Source organism: Acomys minous, assembly GCF_964271855.1.
Source record: "Acomys minous genome assembly, chromosome: 13".
Classification (NCBI taxonomy): domain Eukaryota; kingdom Metazoa; phylum Chordata; class Mammalia; order Rodentia; family Muridae; genus Acomys; species Acomys minous.
In genome coordinates this window covers 80,189,824-80,208,192 of record NC_140495.1, presented here as the reverse complement: position 1 = coordinate 80,208,192, position 18,369 = coordinate 80,189,824, and the positions used below count along the sequence as shown (strand labels likewise).

The window sequence follows — 18,369 nt, the reverse complement described above, 5'->3', positions numbered from 1 at the left end:
ACACTGCCTGATAAATACCTACATTGTTTTAAAAGAAAGAAATTGTTGAAACCATCTTGGTAAAATTTTGCCTCATGTTTCGTTTTTACTGACTAGCATAGTATGAGACCTCTCCACAGTATTAGTCTTTATAACCATCATTTATAAGGAACAAAATTATATACTATAAGATAATGGTTCTATTACTTGAGATTTAGGAGAATAAGAGTTCTTATAAAATATTTCTGGCATGAACATGAGCTTTTCTGATTCTGTCTGCTTGGGATTTACATAGAGAGTATCTATTGGCTTAAACACGATCTACAAAGTTTACTGTCATATGTACACACAGTTTGTCACACTCGATTCTCTCTGCTCCCATGATCCTCTCAGACGGGTTTTGTGTCTGCTGCTCACTTTTTTTGATGGCCTTTTCCTCCTTGCGGCAGAGTCTTGCTATGGACTTACTGTTGCACTTATGACTCTTTCACCTGAGCCTTCCAAGAGCTGGGAACCCATCTGGGCGCTGCCATACATAGCTTCACCGTTTCATACATGTATGTATTTCTAATGTTTGGTCATGATCATCTTCATGGTAGAGTAAACAAAACTAACTGAAGATGAGAACTTTTCTTAGACCTTTCCCCTTTCTAATGTTGAAATTATTATTATTATTATTATTATTATTATTATTATTATTATTATTATTATTATTATTTGGGAAGTATGAGGATCAAGCTCAGGGCCTTACCTATGCTTAATTAAATATTCACTCTGACTTTGAGTCCACGTCCTAAGACACACATAAATATACTAAATACTTCAAAATAAATATAGACATTTGAAACATTCATTTTAATGACTCCAGTATTTGTGACAGAAAATGCTGCATTTATTATAAATGCTGATTCTACTTAGTTTCCTCAGGCTATTAGAATCCACATTTAAGAGTTCACTTCACAGTGTATATTCCATCATGTTCTTGTGAGACAGTTACTGACAAGAAGTCAGGATGCTTCCTACCTCTGCACCAGCTGATCCGCCTGGTAATACTTCCCATCGATCAGAATCTGTACGTCAATCACGTGCTGGCGCAAAAGGTTCTCGCATTCAAGTATGTACCCGGCAATTTCTGCTTCGTTCTGAAACTGCACTCCCGACTCCAGCCTTTTGGAATCCTACATTGGAAAAAACTCAGCATTAAGTCTGTAAAACAGAGGCGAAAGCTACCTTTAAACTTCAAGCCTCAGAAGTGTTAGAAGAGAAGCCCATTTGGGCTTTATCTCTTTTGGTTCAAATATGTTTCCTTTCACTCACTGCCTCCCAAGAGAGAAAATGTCAATCATGATATTTCGAAGCTTCCGCAGAGGACGGGAGTCAAGGACCAGTTCCAGTCTACCCAAGTGCACCCCACCCTCTACAGCAAGCCCTGGCGCCTGAAATCAACTTACAGACTGGAGAGCATTTCGGGCCAGGATCAGTTTGTCCTCACAGACGACGCTGTCCCTCTGAACTCGGGTAGCAATCTGTTGCAGCATATCCAACCTAAAAGGGAAAGACAGGGGGAAAAAAAATCTTCTTTTTGAAGTCAAAGAGCTCACCAGCCCTGAAAAAAAAAGACTCCTGCCGAGGAAGAAAAGACAGCCTCACACAGATGCCTCCATACCTGTGTCCATTGAAGGACTCATTGCCGAAGCTAATGCAAGAGTTGACCAGTGTGGGGCCACAATGAACGGACAGAAGATTCTCGTTGGAATCTAGACTGGTCCGAGTGCTAGTGGTGTTACTGAATACAGAGTCGCTGCTACGGTAGCTGTAGCTGCTGCTCTGCATTTTCAGTCCTGAAATGATGATAGCCTGGGACCATGAAAGGAGGACCGGAGAAAACGCAACCTCTGCCTGGTGAAAGGCAGCCTAGCTCAAGTGACGCGCGGCTCCCGGGGATCCTTAAATACGCTTCAACATGCATATGCAATACCCTGCAAGTACTATGCTGATAACTATTCAAAAGGATCATGCCTGCAGCCATCCATTTGCTTGCTGAGGTTTGCCTTTTGTAGACTGCGTTAAAGCTCTGCAAGTACAGACAGGGCGGGATGACTGGGCGTCACTGGAAAAGTTATGCCAAATATTTTCACTAAGCGTCATCAAGCTGTAACCACCTAAAAAACAACTCAGGTACCCAGGGACCCAGGAATCGACAGTGAAGGTGATTCTATCACCATGCCAAGTGCCAACGAGAAGGGCACCAGGCTCAGATCACAGCCAGACTTCTGCAACCAGATGCCATGTGCTGGATGGCACAAGGCCAGATGCCAATGTGTAAGTCAATAATCAATAAGCATGCAAGAGAATTTAATGAGAAACAAATCTGTTGTTTTTGTTGTTTTTTACTTTCCTGTCATTTGCTCACTGCATTAAAAACGGTAAATATGTTAAATTTGCTTTCTTCGTATGAGGGACCCTCTTGGTAGTATTACTTCTTAGCCACTACAGCTCATAGTCTAAAAGCCAAAGACTTGAGGCAGAATATTAGCTCAGTAACTGCAGATGTGTCTGGGCTTGCTTTTCCTTCATACAGAATAGCAGAGGGCTCCAGAACACCGGTTCTTTCCTGTTTGTCTTCTACAAACTCCAAGCCACATAGCCATAATTTGCCTCCCCCCCCCAAAAAAAATGTATTAAGAAAAATAAAGGCTTATACCCAACCAACCTCCTAAATACATCCAACACTACAAAGCCAAACTGATGTTTCACTGCTGTGAGTTTTGATTTGCAAAAGGCATTTACCAAGTAAAATAGAACATTTAAAAACAGGAACAGCTACACCTCATATACAGTTGACATGTACCAGGAAACTAGACATTTTACACGCACAACCTCATCTTACATTCATAACCACCAAATGTGATAGGTGTTGTTACCTCCTGTTACAGATGAGGAAAAGAGGCCTAGGGATTTAAGAATGAGTCTAAGAGCACATGACTGCCAGGCTGAAGTAATAAACCTAATCTGGAATAGACTGGCTCCCGGATCTTGAACTCTCAGCTGCTGTCTTTCATTAGTATCCTACTGTGGTTTGAATGTATCTAAAAAGCACCATGTGTTGTGAACACGATCCCAGTGCAGCATGCTGGGAATGTGAAGTGCTTAAGAGCGATTAGATCATAAAGGCTCAACCCTCATGAATAAATTAATGTCATTCTCAAAGGAGCAGCTTGGTTGCTGCGCCAGTGGACAGAAAGGAGTTTAGCCATTAGGCTACCCTGCTTCTGTGAGCAGCTGCTCTCTCCTGTGCCTGTCTGGTCCTCACGTGACACCCAAATCCATTCTTCTCCTCATGGCCTTTTAGCCATCTACCAGGGGAAGGTGTGGCACAGAAGCCTTCACCCGGGGCCAGCACTCTACACACTCTGAGTCACCAATTACCAATTTCCTGTTCTCTCTCTCTCTCTCTCTCCTCCTTTCTTCTCTCTCTCTCTCCCTTCCCTCCCTCCCTCTCTCTCTCTCTCTTTCTCAACACAAGACACAACATTTTATTTTAGACCAGGCTATCCTGCAACCTTCCGTGCTCCTGTTTTAGCTTCCCCAGTGCTGGGCTTAGAGTAGACCTCTACCATAACACAACCCCAGATAATAAACTCCCTTGTTGTTATGCAGTCTGCAGCATTCTGTTATAGCAATACAAAGTGGATGAAGACACACATGAAGATCCAGCTCCTGCTGCCGTGACTGCAAACCTATCTTTTCCCCGTATCTTTAATTCAAATGATTTTAGTTTAATATCTCATGTCAGTCATCTGTAAGAGCTGCAGTCCTAGCATTTGAAGCTCAATTTGAGTCTTATGCTCTACTTATATAGACATTGTAACTTTGTGTTTTAAGAAGCGTGTAACTAGTAATAACAGTTCGAAAGGAGGACTTGCCTTTGTATCTTTGATATATTATTCCATGTCTGCACGAAAGTCAGTGTGTGAGACACTGAGAACACAAACACACTGAGTGTCTCTGTTACGTGCCTGGCACTAAGCAAAAGCACTAGTAAGGGACCCAAAACGATGGCCTGGTCTCCATATTCTTAGAGCTAATGCCTAAGAAATAGGTGGCTTGAACGAAACATGAATAAGTATGAAATTACAAACCAAGGCAAGCAATCTGAGAAACACTCATAAATAATTAGTCATAAAAAAGGGCATGTGACCCAGCTGGGGATAGTACTGGAAGGAATATGGAGGCTGAAGTCTGAGAAGGGTTAGGAGCAAAGAGAAAGAGGGAAGCAAAACAGATTCCCTGCCAAAAGAACGGAGTGGTACCCTGGGAGGAGAGGAGGGTGGAAGCCAGCACAGCAGAGCTCCCCAGGGGCAGCCAGAGTGCCTGCTCTGCAGCTAGAAAGCTGCCTGAGCACACATGCCTTCCCCTGGGAGGAAGGGCAGACAGCGCGTGTCCCCACATGCTACAGCAGGGCTGTAGGACAACAGCCACAAGGAAGTACGTGCACATGACACGGCTGGGCACGCAGCTCAATAGAGTGTACTGCCTAGAAGTTTGACGCCCTGGCTCAGAACCCCAGTACTCGGCTAGGTTGGTGGTTCCTGAGCAGTGGGGTGCAGCTAGGGCCATAGAACAACAAATGGGGAGTGATAATTTAGTGGACTAAAAAGCACACGGTAGAAAGGGAACCCAGGGTCTCTGGTAGCACAGGCTGGTCTCTGACTCAGTACACAGCCAAGGGAAAATGACTGTGACCTTCTAATTCTTCTGCCTACACTTGCCAAATGCTCGAAGTACAGGCCTGCGCTGTGGCATGCAGTTTTATGTGGTGCTAGGGATGGGCCAGGGCTCTGTGCACGCTAGGCAAGCAGTCTACTGACTGAGCTCCACCCCAGCCTCCGCTGCCTTTTAAACACAAGTGCTTCAACTGCCATATTGTACAGCTTCAACAAGGAACAAAATAGCTAATCTCTAAACTGTGAGCTTCCAAACCTGGGCCCTGGTGACAATTTAAGGTCCCCTTGAGTAAGACTTCTGGGTGTATTGGTTTTTTTTTTTGTTTTTTTGTTTTTTTTTAATTGTAACACCTTATTAGCTAAGACTCCACACAGCAATCCAACCTACAAGGTCCTCTACATAGTCACTGATTTATTCTTTAAGAGTTCTTGTTACCATTTCTAGATAAGGAAATGGGAAAAACAAACAAACAAACCAAAACAACAACAATAACAAAAACCCCAGAGACGTAGCCAAGGTCATACCAACAAGGAAATGGAAAATGTAATTTGTGTGAGCCTCAGATCCCAGTGGCAGACCATTTCTCATAAAACATGAGAGACAGCTCTTGAGGAAAAAGACCAAGGTTGGACTCTGACCTCCACATCCAAAGTGCCAGACAGACGTGAACACACACAAAGAAAGAAAGAAAGAAAGAAAGAAAGAAAGAAAGAAAGAAAGAAAGAAAGAAAATACAACAACACGACCATTAAAGCAAATCAAAAGTTGTAAGAGGGTGAGAGCGGAGCCCGCCTTGCAGCAGGCAGCACACTGAGGCCAGACACTCCCCTACCTCTCCACCTCAGGACGGAGCGCCTTCTCCCTCTCAAGCATGGCAATGATGAGTTTGCCCCACTCCTTTTCTATGTCGTTCGGATGGTAACCTTGGAGGAGTTTGATACGCCCGAATTCTATCCAAATCTTAAGGAAACAAAATAATTCAGGTAAAGCAAAGAAGTGAAACCGACTCAGACTGTAGGCTTCAATATACCGAGAGTATTTGGCTCACCTCTAGTAATTTATATAGTCGCTTAATTTTTGATTTCTCTGTCTCCTTTGGTGGAATTTCTTTTTCTTTAAACTGTAAATACTGATTATAAAGTGCCTGTAATGAAAAGGAAATTAAGTTATGGGCCATCTGCAAGCCCCGCTTTCATCGTATCGCTACAGCACAGGCAGTTTCCTGTGTCACAGGCACTCAGCAGAACTTCTTCATGGAACCAGGGCTCCAGCTGCCAGGCAGCCGTGTGCTGGGACAAGAAGAGCTGAACTGTTGACATGAGCCGTGACTGAACATGTGCCACACGGGAATCTGAACGGTAAGCGATGGCTCTGTTGAAACGCCCGGCACCTACGCACATCCTTCAGAGTCTGAGCTTCCCAAACACCAGACACTAGCTTTTAGGTTCTAGAAAACAGTTTGATGCAATGTATACAAAGGACAGAAAAGACGCGTCCCCTTCCATGCTACGGCTCTATTCTGGAATCTGTAGGAGTTCGGCTACCGTGTGGACTCACTTTGATATTTCATAGGTGCATACTAATCAATTAAGACTCCTTTATGCTATATTAAAATACACAACATATTTCTGTAAGATTCTGTAAAAGTTTGTGAACTTGGAGAGATATTTGCCAACTCTTCAGGGTATGTTTTCTCTCCTACATTACCCACTAGCAAGTAACTTCTTGAAACATCAGAATTCTACAACTCTAAAGATCTGCAGAAGTCAGAGACCAACATAAAATTTCCCAATACTCAACAAAACAACAAACAAACAACCCCCAGGAACCCACCTGGAAACAAGTGCATTTGTATATTAAACCCAAACACTATACTGAACCAAACCCCCACATTTTGTACGCTGCTATCAGTCATTAATCGCCAAAACACTTTGTGGCACCATGTGGCAGTAGAAGGACCAGGCTTCCAGAGCCTAGAATAGTTCATACACACACAGAGGCATCACACAGTGATAAGATCCTGTTAAAAAGGTCTTTATTATTATTATTCAACATATACCAGGTAACTCTGTGCCAAGGACAAACTCCCTGTGGCAATGAGAAGACGAGCCATGCCACAGATGCTCTGAACAGATGTGTGAGCTCAACAAATGGCTTTTATGGGGCCTATGCTGTGTTACTACAATCTTTGTGATTCCAGTTTGAGAGTTAAAACAAAGCTTATTAAGTCAAGGAATTCAAGCTACTCTGTAGTCAATATTCGTATTAGTGGTTTGTTAAAAAAAACAAACTGCTTTTGCTATTTCAGATACAAATGTACAAAATGACAGCTTAGTCTTTGATAATCTTATGTATTTATAACTCCTTTATTTTGCTGAGGCATCTTTCTCAGTGGTCGTAGCTAGGATCACAGTATTAGCAAAGGTTTGCTAAACCTTGGCCACTAACAGCAGCCTATGAGTGTCGATTCTAAATTCATGTGCACTTACTCTAGTTGGATCTTTATTTTAAAATTCATAACATGCAGGATGTGCCTTGTACTTTACACAAGAAGCCCTTCGGGGCAGTTTCTAGCCTGACTCAAGCAGAGGCTTGCTCTTGATCATTTCTCTATGTGTGAGCTTCCCGGGGACCCTCCTGCTCTGGTACCTGGTGGGCTCCTAGCAGTTCCCACTCAACATGTAAGATCTGGCAATGTTAGTTTCAGAAGCTCTCAAATTATACTCTTAATTCTCAACATATAAAGCCTGGGGAGTGTAACTTCTTAAAGATGTTGTCACTATAATGCAACTTCTTAAAGATGTCACTATAATCCTTTAATTATTAATATTTCCCTCTATCTATACATAAGTATATGGGTAATAAAAAATATTTGCTACTAAGCCGGACAATGGTGGCGCATGATTTAAATCCCAGCACTCAGAGAAGCAGAGGAAGGCGGATCACTGTGAGTTCAAGGCCAGCCTGGTCTATGGAGTGAGTTTCAGGACAGCTATGGCTAAACAGAGAAACCCTGTCTTGAAAAATAGAACAAAACAATTGCTTACTAAAATGTATGGCTTGCCAATGGCAACTTATCCTGAACTCTAGGATTATGGGATTATCCCAGCCCAGTTAAATGAACCCTTTTTTTAATGAAATCAACCCTTCAAAACTTCTTCGATTCACCAACCTTAAGTTCTAGAGGATTGTTAGGAAAGGTTCTCTCAGACATCGTGACCACGTGGTGTCGAATCCACTGGATGAGGTAGTTCACCATATTCTGGTATTCGATCCATTTGACTTCCACATCCTAGATAACAAAACAGCAGGTAAAGTTTGGCTATATGGACGATAGCGCTCATCTGAAACACAATTTGTCAGACGTGTTCCTGTGAGTCCGGAAGTCTTGAAGCTTGACAGAGAGAAGCAAGTAAATGCTCTCTTAGCTTCCACTCAGCTACAGCTCTGTCCACACAAACAAAATTAAAAACATGCTGTCAACATTTGACTACCAACCCGGTCCCAAGGAGTGCCAATTCTGGTCCACAGATAGCGGCTGTCTGGGACAGACACTACATTAAAGAAATTTCTGGAGCTTCAAAAAATGCTGTGATTTTAGAAGCTTTCCAAGGTACAACTTAGGGAAGGAATAGCTTGCATAAACCAGGCTAACCATCTCTGCCAACCACAGTGCATTTAAGTCTCCCAATATCTGACAATCAATGGAGTTACAGGAAATGTAGGGACCAGATGGGAAAGAGTTAAATACGATGGAATTTTCAAGTTAAATTAAACAAACTCTTTTAAAAGGGAAGAAATTGGAAGGCTGTCAACTGCTATGTGATTAAGTTTCTGAAGAATGCTTAGTAAGTAACACAATTGCACTCTCTGTTACAACAAAAAGCAAAACTTTTAAGGCATAACATCTGTAGTCAGGAGCTCTTGTCTAACTAGGGAGAAGAGAGAATCTTTGTAAGAACAGTAACGCGGGACAGGGAGCGGTGTCTGTCTAAGTGTTCAAATGGCTGAAACAGGCAGCACATGCCGAAAATTAAGGGGAAAAATCAGAATACACAAGAGCCTTGCAATGTTCACAAGAGACTTGCTGGGAAAGGTGGGCTCTGAGCAGTACTGCAGTAAGCAGTGAGTAATCATGGGGCTGCAGCAGGGTATAGTGAAACTGAATACACTATGGGTCCCAAAGAAGGCAGGGCCCCAACACAGAAATGCTGTACCTGTAAGTAATTGGTTAACACTACAAAGCCACAGGCAGAATTACCAGTAATGATAATCAAAATGCAGTTCTCACCACCAAAACGTCCTGAATGGATTTTACCACTTAGCCTGTAAACTGTAATGCTAAAGACACCACCATGGTATAAAAGGATCAAGTTTGCATGTGCAAAGCTAATGCAAAGAGATGGAAAAGCATAAGTTATCAAGAAGAAAGAGGAGGTAAAGGAGGCAAGAAGATAAAGGAAGAAGCTACAGGAAGCATTCCACAGCAGCAGCTCAGGGAAGTGAACTGCGAACATGCTGCTTGGGGATCCAGCAGGTTAAGATCATTCATGTGAAAGGTGAGGGGGAAGAGATCAAATATAGACCTAGAAATAGTGCCATAGGGCAGAGATATAAGTAATCAGCTATCTATCTATCTATCTATCTATCTATCTATCTATCTATTCATCCATCTATCTATCCATCCCTCCATCTATCATCTATCTATCCATCCATCTATCTATCTATCCATCCATCCATCCATCTATCCATCCATCCATCCATCTATCTATCATCTATCTATCCATCCATCCATCTATCATCTATCTATCCATCCATCCATCCATCTCTTTCATCTATCTATCCATCCATCCATCTATCTATCCATCCATCCATCTATCTATCTATCCATCTATGTATCCATCCATCCATCCATCCATCCATCTATCCATCCATCCATCCATCTATCCATCTATCTATCCATCCATCCATCCATCCATCTATCTATCCATCCATCCATCCATCCACATCTCTATCTCTCTCTGAGAAGGGAGTGGCCTGAGGCAAAGGGGCATCGCCCTCAATTGAACACAGCTCCCTGCTCACTTCTAGACAGCATGTGTTTACCATGGCCATAGCAAAGTACACAGCTGGGTTAAATTCCTCAAGCTTTGAGAAACAGTGATCTAGTAAGGTCCCACTAGCCCAAGCCCTGTGTCAGAAACCTCGCCTTGGTCACAAATGTGGAGACCTTCTTCTGGGCCTCATCTGTAACTCAGAAAACAACTGTAGTCAATGTATTTCACAGGGTCTTCTTGAGGCAGCTTTGAACTGTGTTCTACAGTAAGACGGCCTAGCTACACAGGATAGGAGAGCCCGCAGAAGCAGAAGGGCAGCGAGTTACAAAGGAACGCCTTTACCTTTCAGTCACTCATAACGTTAATTCACAGCTGTGCTCTGACTCTCAGAGCCCTTTCCTTCATTTGTGAGGCAGAACTAAAAGTTACACTTTAATTTCAATGGTAGAAAATTGTGTGAGAACAGAGAAACAGCCCACTGACTCAAATACTTGAGTGGCATTTAAAATCTATTTTTCAAAACCCCACACTAATTAGCAAGCAATTCAATGAACTGGTTATCGATGAACCAACATCTTCAAGTGCTGAAAAAAACAATACTCACGTTTGCGCCAATGCCTTCACCACCTTCAGGGACTTTGGGAAACGCATCATAGAGGGAGGACACATAGGTTATTACTGACTTTTCATCGGGTGAAGAGACATCAACATCTACAAGCAGCGAGAGGAATGAATTATTTCACGATGCTAACAGGTGACTTCTGAAGAAACACTCGCTCATGCCAGCGCAGGTAAGAACCAAGAAAACAACTCACCTTCGGGGTCCAGAAGTCTGATAACACCGATTTTTTCAGCTACATAAAAAGCGTGCTCTAAATTTGCAAGGTTGCTTTGAACAGCAACAGTATTCATGTCTATCAGGTCCGGCCTAGGAAAAAGCGCACCGTGTTCAGATTCTTGCATGCCAATTCAACCTGACAGTCACATGTATGTGCCACCCAAACAACAGCACCTGCAAATACCAGTACTACGGCCACATTAAAGCTGACAAGTCCTTTAAGGCAGTGGGTCTCAACCTCGCTAACGCTGCCACCTTCTACTACAGTTCCTCACGTGGTGATGACCTCCAGCCATAAAATTATTTCCGTTGCTACCTCATAACTGTAATTTTGCTACTGTTATGAATCATAGTGTAAACATCTGATATGCAGGATGTCTGACAAGCAGGGGATCTGACCGGCAGGACACCAGATATGCATGACATCTGGTTGAGATCCACTAAAACACTCAGAATTGTTTACTTCTCTCAGAAGCTTGTATGAACCAAGAGGAACGCAAGAAAAACATGAACATGTGAGCATATGTGACCTCCCAGAGTCTGTAAGTGTCCCCACGATCAGCTCCTCTCTTCCCACGACACCCTTCCAAACCAGACAGCAACCTCTCAGATCCTCCTCAATCCCGAGCATTTTGTGCTTAGTTTAACATCACGGCCATGGCACTTTCTGCTCAGGACGTCCTATTTACTGATCTGGTAACAATCCTTTCTCCTTCCAAGCAGAATTGGCTCCACCTCCTCTATGGGGCACTCGATGACCCCCAGCTCATCATTTCTGGTTCCTGAAGTCCTTGTATTCCTAAACTGAACTCAGAGTGGCAATGAGGGTAATCCCATACTCCTTTGCCCTTGTAATCGCTGGCCATATATGTAAATGAAGATCTTGTTTCTCTACATGGTTAACTCCAAATAGCAAGAACCAAGTCCTAATAGACTTCTACGTTCTATCCTCCTACTGAAATATAAATCCACAGGTAAGTACTGACAGGTATAATTTAACTCACAGAATGCCATTCACCCCTGTACTTATAACCTCCTGCCCTCTCGCAGACAGGGCTTTATCCCTTTCTGATTTCTAAGACATGCTACTCTATGTAGAAGATACTCTGAAACTAGCTCTATATACAGAAGCAAGAAGCTTCCCAAATAGTCTTTGTACGAAGAGTGGTGGAGCGTGACGGTTAAACCTCACTCAGTCTAAGCCTTGAATTTTGAACTAAAACAAAAGCATTAAAGGAATACAGACAAATGTGGAGACAGCAAAGTCTTCCCAGAAGCAGGAGCGCACCACTTTACCTCTGCCGCTTCCACAGCCCCCATACTCTCAAGTCTCCTTAGACCTTCCCCATCACTTTTGAGAGGAAACCTCTCTTAGCATCCCACAGGCCCTGAGGGCCTCAGAGAAACACAAATGGCAGGCCCTCGTGTGCCCCAGGTGGTGTGAGAAGGATGACTAGTAAGTTACTTGAAACACAGCCTAACGGTCATTTGTGCAAGAAACTCCTTTGAAGTATCTTATAAATCTTGAGAAGAAAAGTAAACACAATGTGTACTTTTGTTTGCTTGCTTTTTTTTTTAACCTAGAGGAAAGGCAAGATTCCATACACCCCCCAACCTAAAAACCAATCTACCTGTATTTTATGAGGGGTTAGAAGGGAGTGTTCATGCACTGGGAATGCAGCTCGACTTCCTATTTGTTCACACCCCAGAAAATCATCACAGATTCCCCCCTGACCTCCACAGCCACCAGGGTGAGCACCACCATTTACAACCTACAGCAGCAGGGGTAAGGACAGCCCTCTACAAAGAATACTTTCTTTTTTTTTTTTAATTCATAGACTCATGACATCTATTGATGTCAAGAGTACTAAACAGGTATGTACAGAAGTCTAGGCCAAGTGTCTAAAGGTCTTTCAATTTAAAAAAAAAAATGTTTTGCTTCCAGAAAATTCAAATTCCCCGGAGAATAAGAACCAGAACTTCTGTGACTGCCAAGCTCTGGACAAGAAACAGCATGCCATTATGAGAACCCTGCCTTTAGCAAGGAGAATAAACACTGAGTAATCCTGAAGAGAATGAATAAAGTCATTGAAGAATGAAGTTTTTTGACCAAGAGAATAAAAGACAAAAACTTCCTTTAGAATGATGTCATTTCAGAACAGAAACAGCTGCACAATCCAGTGAGTCTGAATAAGGCCCCTTTAAAAAAAATAATTAATTTTATTTTATGTTCACTGGTGTTTTGATTTCATGTATGTGTGTGAGAGAATGCTGAATGCCATGGGACTGTTACGAACAGTTGTGAGCTGCCATGTAGGCACTGGGAACTGGACCCAGGACTTTGGCAGGGCAGCCAGTGCTCTTAACCACTGAGCCATCTCTCCAGCCCCAGAAAAAAGTGTTTTTTTTTAATTGACAAGATCTCAATTGTTTTTATTATCTTATGATAGTTTAATTTTTCCAAATGACTCAATCATCATAGATTTTACCTTTTTAAACATCACAACCCATCTTTTATTTTAGAAATGATTACAATAAAAGTGAAGACACAAGAAAATTACATAAATTCTAAGTTGAAAAATATAAGATCAAAAGGACATAAAGTCAAGTTTGAGGTGTGAACAGAAAGCACAAACTTGCCATATGTGGTGGCATATGACTTAAATTCCAGCACTTAGGAGGCAAAGATGGGTGGATGTCTTGTATGAGGCCAGCCTGGTCTTTGTACAGAGTTCTAGGCACAGCACGCTGAGACCTTGTCTCAGAAATAAGGGCAAGCTCCTTCTATATAAGCTAAACAGCCACTGTTTATTGTAAAAGCATAAAGTAAAAAATGTATTTTAAAAGAGTGTGCTGGTTCTTCTTATTTTTTGACACAGACTAGAGTCATCGGGAACAGCTATTGTCAACTGAGGAATTGCCTCCACCACATTGGTAAGACTGAGGGAATAGTTTATTGATCAGTGATTTGTATGGCAGGTGATTCCGGGTGGTATAACAAGTTAAGTTGAGCAAGCCATAGAGGGCAAGCCAGTAAGCAGCATTCTTCTATGGCCTCTGTTTGATCTCCTTCCCTAATTCTCTCAATGCTGAACTGTAAACTGTAAGATAAAATAAATCTTTCCTTCCCAACTTGCTTTTGGCCATAGTGTTAACAGAAATAAAATAACAACAACAATAATAAAGGCTATTGCCATAAGTTTAAGTATTTGAATAAAATTAATACTTAACAGTCTGTGCAGTACCCATTTTTTAAAAAGAGACAAAAATGTTTAAATCACACATACGTATATGTAAGCATATACACATGTGAAATGTGGGAACATATATGGCTAGATTCTCATACAATTTCAAAATATCTCTATAGTAACACCAAAGTTATCTGAACACTAAAATTCTACAACACATTTTACTTGGGTGGCAGGTGAGGGGAATAACCCCAATATTACTTTCTGGAATCTGTAGTCTGTTAGTATATCACCACTTATGAGAATGAGCTAGGATGCTGTGGAGAAATATGAAAATAGAGACGCCCAGGCCTTTCTACTTATATAGCCATTTCCCCTGAAGGTCACTAAGACCCAGGAGGCTCTAAAGGAGGCCCCTCAAGACTCAGGAAGCAAACAACACAGAAGTCTCAGGAAGTCCTGAAACTGAGCAAATGTGCTACTCTCCCCCTTCCCCAGTTCTCATAAACAACAAGAGCAACTAAAGGGACGGAGCAACTGAGCTGCCTGGAAGCAATGCGGACCAGGCAAGCTGCCTAAAGGCACGGTCTGAACTGGGGAGCTGTTTGTTGGTGTGCTCTGCAGTGTCCTCCAGGTGCCCAGCTTTCATGAGCTGTCACCCATGCTGAACTGGGCCTTCAGGGATGCACCTATCTAGACTCATTCCTGCCTCTGTGTAATCCCTCACTTGTAACAGTTTGGAGCCCCAAAGGATGAATATGAGTGTGTAGGGGGGGCGGCGTTCTAACTATTCTGATGGTGAGAAGCATTAGTATAGCTTTTTCCCCTGTGGTAAGGTTTCAGCTTAAGCCGGCCTTCTATTCTATTCTCTATGTGGTTTCGGCCTAAGCTGACCTTGTATTCTGTCCCCTATGCATCAGACTATGAACTGAGCATCCTTGGCTCTTACCCCCTGACGAAAAGGCACGGACCATCACATCCAGCTTTCTCACTGTGTGATTCTTATCTGAGGTCTGAGAACTAAACCATGTTAGCATCGTGCCTCTCTAATAAATTTAATTTTCCTTGAAGTTAAATTTTTTCTTAAAACTTGCACCTTATTTTATTCCTTTAAGATAAAATCATGTTATTCTCAGTAACTCAGAAATAACATCAGGTAGCTAATTTAAGGAAACCACTCTTTTTTTTTTTTTTATTAGCACAAAACCCCACAGTAGAAATGCAAACATAAAGTACAAGCATATACTAACATCGCCTTTTGCTTTCTCCCCTTGGTACAAGAGACTGTTTTTTTTTTTTTTAACTCTTTTCTAGTGTTTATTTTTATTGCTTAAATCCAGAAGTGAAGATACAGACTGCCGGAGAGGGCTGTGCACTGATCTAACTCAGGAGTGATTGGTAAAATTGCTGTCCTGTGACGGGCGTGGTGGCGCACGCCTTTAATCTCAGCACCTGGGAAGCAGAGGCAGGTGGATCACTGAGTTCAAGACCAGCCTGGTCTACAAAGCAAGTTCCAGGACAGCCAGGGCTACACAGAGAAACCCTGTCTCAAAACAAAAACAAAACAAACAAAAACAGCTAAAAGGAAATTGCTGTCCTGAAGAACAAGGCAGATTTTTATTTTGTTATAAAGTGGATTTTTATTTTAGTTTTTATAATAAATACTTCTTTATTGATTAGGTTATTTACTTTATGTCTCGATCAAACCTTCCCCTCCCTCCTCTCCTCCAAGTCCCTTCTCCTCCCCCCTCCCATCAGCCCCTCCATCCTTCTCCTCAGAAAAGGGAGGCAAAGCCCAACAGCTGAAACATAGTGATTTTAAGTGGAATGATCATCTGAAGACACTGGGGAAGACCCTTTCCTGAGTACACTAGCAGTCACTGTGATGGGCACCTCCAGTCGTCAATTCGGCACAACCTAGAATCAGTCACCTGGGCAGAGTCTCGAGGAAGACCTGTGCAGATCAAACTCGGCTGTGGGCATGGAGGGAAGGCAGTATCGCCTTAAGTGACCTTACTGAAGGTAAAACTGAAGCTAATCGAACTGCTTTACTGGCACATCAGGGCCACTGCAGGGTGTGGGGGCATTCAGGCTGAACTGAGAAAGAGCTGTAAGTGATGGACAGGTCAGACGCTTTCGTGAAACCCCCTGGGCACCACGTGGACCATAGGAAGGAGATCCTATTGTAAGTAAGGCAAAACCCTACTGGAGGCTCCACCTGGTGGGATAGGATAAGTTCCCTTAAAGGAAGAAATTCTGCAGGGGTCCCCTGCCCCCCAAAGGGAGCACAGAAACTGATATAGCTGTGGTCTAAGCGGGCCAGGCTGCGTCTCAGGATGGCATGAGTACTTGGCTACATCAGGAGCACAGTGCACCTGGTACTGGTTTGAAAGGCACAAAAGATACAGGATTGTGGCTGGCGGAAGAGGCCTGCAACTGCTGGGAATCCCTAACAAAAGGCCCCGAGAGACTATGATGTGAAGCGGTGAAGGCAAAGCTTCTGTTGGAATGGAGACTCCAGGATGTCGGAGAGGCCAGGGCTATGGGGCCAAGCAGAACTACCCGGAATGGAGCCTACCTAAGCCTAAATGGGCATGTGTGCACTGCCGGTGGCAGAGCCGCAGGGCTGGAGTTACCCAAGCACTTGGAAGCCCACTTGATTACACTCTAAGCCCCAGAGGCCAGCAAACAGTGAGGCTGCATGCAGTCCTTGGCGTTTGCACTTCTAGATTTTAGTTTTGTTTTGACCTAACTGTTCCTATGTCCCTGTTCTTTCATTTTTGGAATAAGAGTGTTTAGTCTATGCCATTACATTTTGGAAGTACTTAACTTGCTTTTGGTAAGAGGGGCCTCACAGTTATGAGAATTTGGACTTTTAAAGCGCCACGTTGACAAGGGGGCGCGGGCTATGATGGTTCCTTTCCATTGCCATAGTGACTTAACTAAAATCACCTGGGAAGAGGGTGCAGGGCTGCTAGACTGGGTTGGTCTGTGGGAATGTCTGGGGGTGGGGGGGCACCGCCTTTATTGCTTTAACTGATGTCGGAAGACCAGCTTACAGGAACATGGCACCATTCCCCCAAGTACAGGTGCTGGATACAAGCCAAGCAGCAAGCACGCCTTCACTTATTCTGCTCTGAACCAGAGGTGTCATGTGACCGCTATCAAGGTCATGATGCTCTGATGTCTCTGAACTGCTGGGCTAGAATCTAAACAGATACGCTACAATCAACCCTTCCTCCCGCAGCTGTGCTTTTTTCAGAGTGTTCTATGACCGCAACGGAAGCAAGGGGGACATACGAGATGGAGCATTTTATACACGGAAGACGCACTGCCTAACCTTTACTTAAAAGAACGGGTGAGATGGAACATTTTATGAGTAGCTTATCATAAATATTTTTACTTATCGAAATGCAATTTTAATATAATCAAGAGAGAAGGTCTCTGAGGTAAAATAGTAACAAGAACAGAAACACAGCGCTTCGATGCAGGTGTCCTGGGATCTCGTCTTGACTTGCTCTCTGCTTTCCTTAGGATACAAATCCTACACAACTCTTGCGAGTGCAGCTGGAGAGCAGGTTACCCCAGCTCGGACAAAAATCATCCAGAACTCCACTTATACCTATGGAGCCTCAGGAAAGGTGGTGGCCTGGTTGGGAGGGGATTCCCAGCTGCTGCTGGGACAAGGCTCAAGAACACAAGGTCTTAACATGATGTCGGAGAAGCAGTTGTAAAACCGAGCATAGAAATAATGTACACAGGCTAAGAGGCACCTACTATCACACAACAGCGCCATGAATGCATCTGGAGATGAGGTAACCAGATGCTTGGGGTATGTAACAACCAACAGAGCAGCAGGCCTATCCTGTGGCTTCTCACTTGCAGTTTTTAACATGCATCTACCACACTGCAGGCCAATGCTAGTAATGGCTCACTTGGTAAGTGGAGAGCTGAGAGCACAGCAGGAGGCCTTCACCTGGCTGTGAGAACACAGGAGAAAACGGTCTGTAACCGTGGTTGGAGGAAACATGAGTGCGGGCAGCTCAGAAAGGGCAGGAGCACGGTGAGAGGTGAGGCTGGCACAGAAAGTGGGCAACATGAGGCTGGTTCACGGGCACTTTCAGGATTGCAAACCTTCCCCCCTAAGAACTGCAGGAAGCAATTAAAGCACATTAAGTAAGACTGTAAGTATTAAATGATCAAACCTGGGATCAGACATCTTCTTTTTTCTTTTTTTCCTTTGAGACAGGGTTTCTCTGTGTAACAGCTCTGGCTGTCCTGGAACTCGCTCTATAGACCAGGCTGGCCTTGAACTCACAAAAAAAAAAAAATCCTCCTGCCTCTGCCTCCGAATGCTGGGACTAAATGCGTGTGCCACCACTGCCCGGCTAGGCAAGGAAATTTAAAGTGGTTCAAATATTCTCACAGAGTTCAGGTTGAGGACCATGGTGGCTTACAGAGGAATGGCAGCAATGGGAGGGGAAGAGGAACCAGAGGGTCAAACCCACAGGACTGTGCTCTGTAACACAGGCTGTAGTGACTAAAGCTGTTAATGTGGCTGAGACAAAAGAGGGGAGGG

At 43.4% G+C, this 18,369-nt stretch overlaps 1 protein-coding gene across 25 annotated transcripts in view; it reads right to left on the bottom strand.

Moving 5' to 3' along the window:
• Nucleotides 1-18,369, bottom strand: part of DST (dystonin) — a 405,299-nt gene that overhangs the window by 154,818 nt on the left and 232,112 nt on the right. For 22 of the 25 annotated variants that reach the window (XM_084754651.1, XM_084754634.1, XM_084754655.1 and 19 more), the window contains 7 exons: nt 10,580-10,692; nt 10,369-10,475; nt 7,880-7,999; nt 5,756-5,851; nt 5,540-5,667; nt 1,431-1,524; nt 1,003-1,157 (listed from right to left, as the gene is read on the bottom strand). In XM_084754651.1, the coding sequence (XP_084610777.1) occupies nt 1,003-1,157; nt 1,431-1,524; nt 5,540-5,667; nt 5,756-5,851; nt 7,880-7,999; nt 10,369-10,475; nt 10,580-10,692 (813 nt within the window). Of the gene's footprint in view, nt 1-1,002; nt 1,158-1,430; nt 1,525-1,645; nt 2,001-5,539; nt 5,668-5,755; nt 5,852-7,879; nt 8,000-10,368; nt 10,476-10,579; nt 10,693-18,369 lie in introns of those variants that run through there. The other 3 variants (XM_084754649.1, XM_084754639.1, XM_084754648.1) reach the window with 3 other exon arrangements.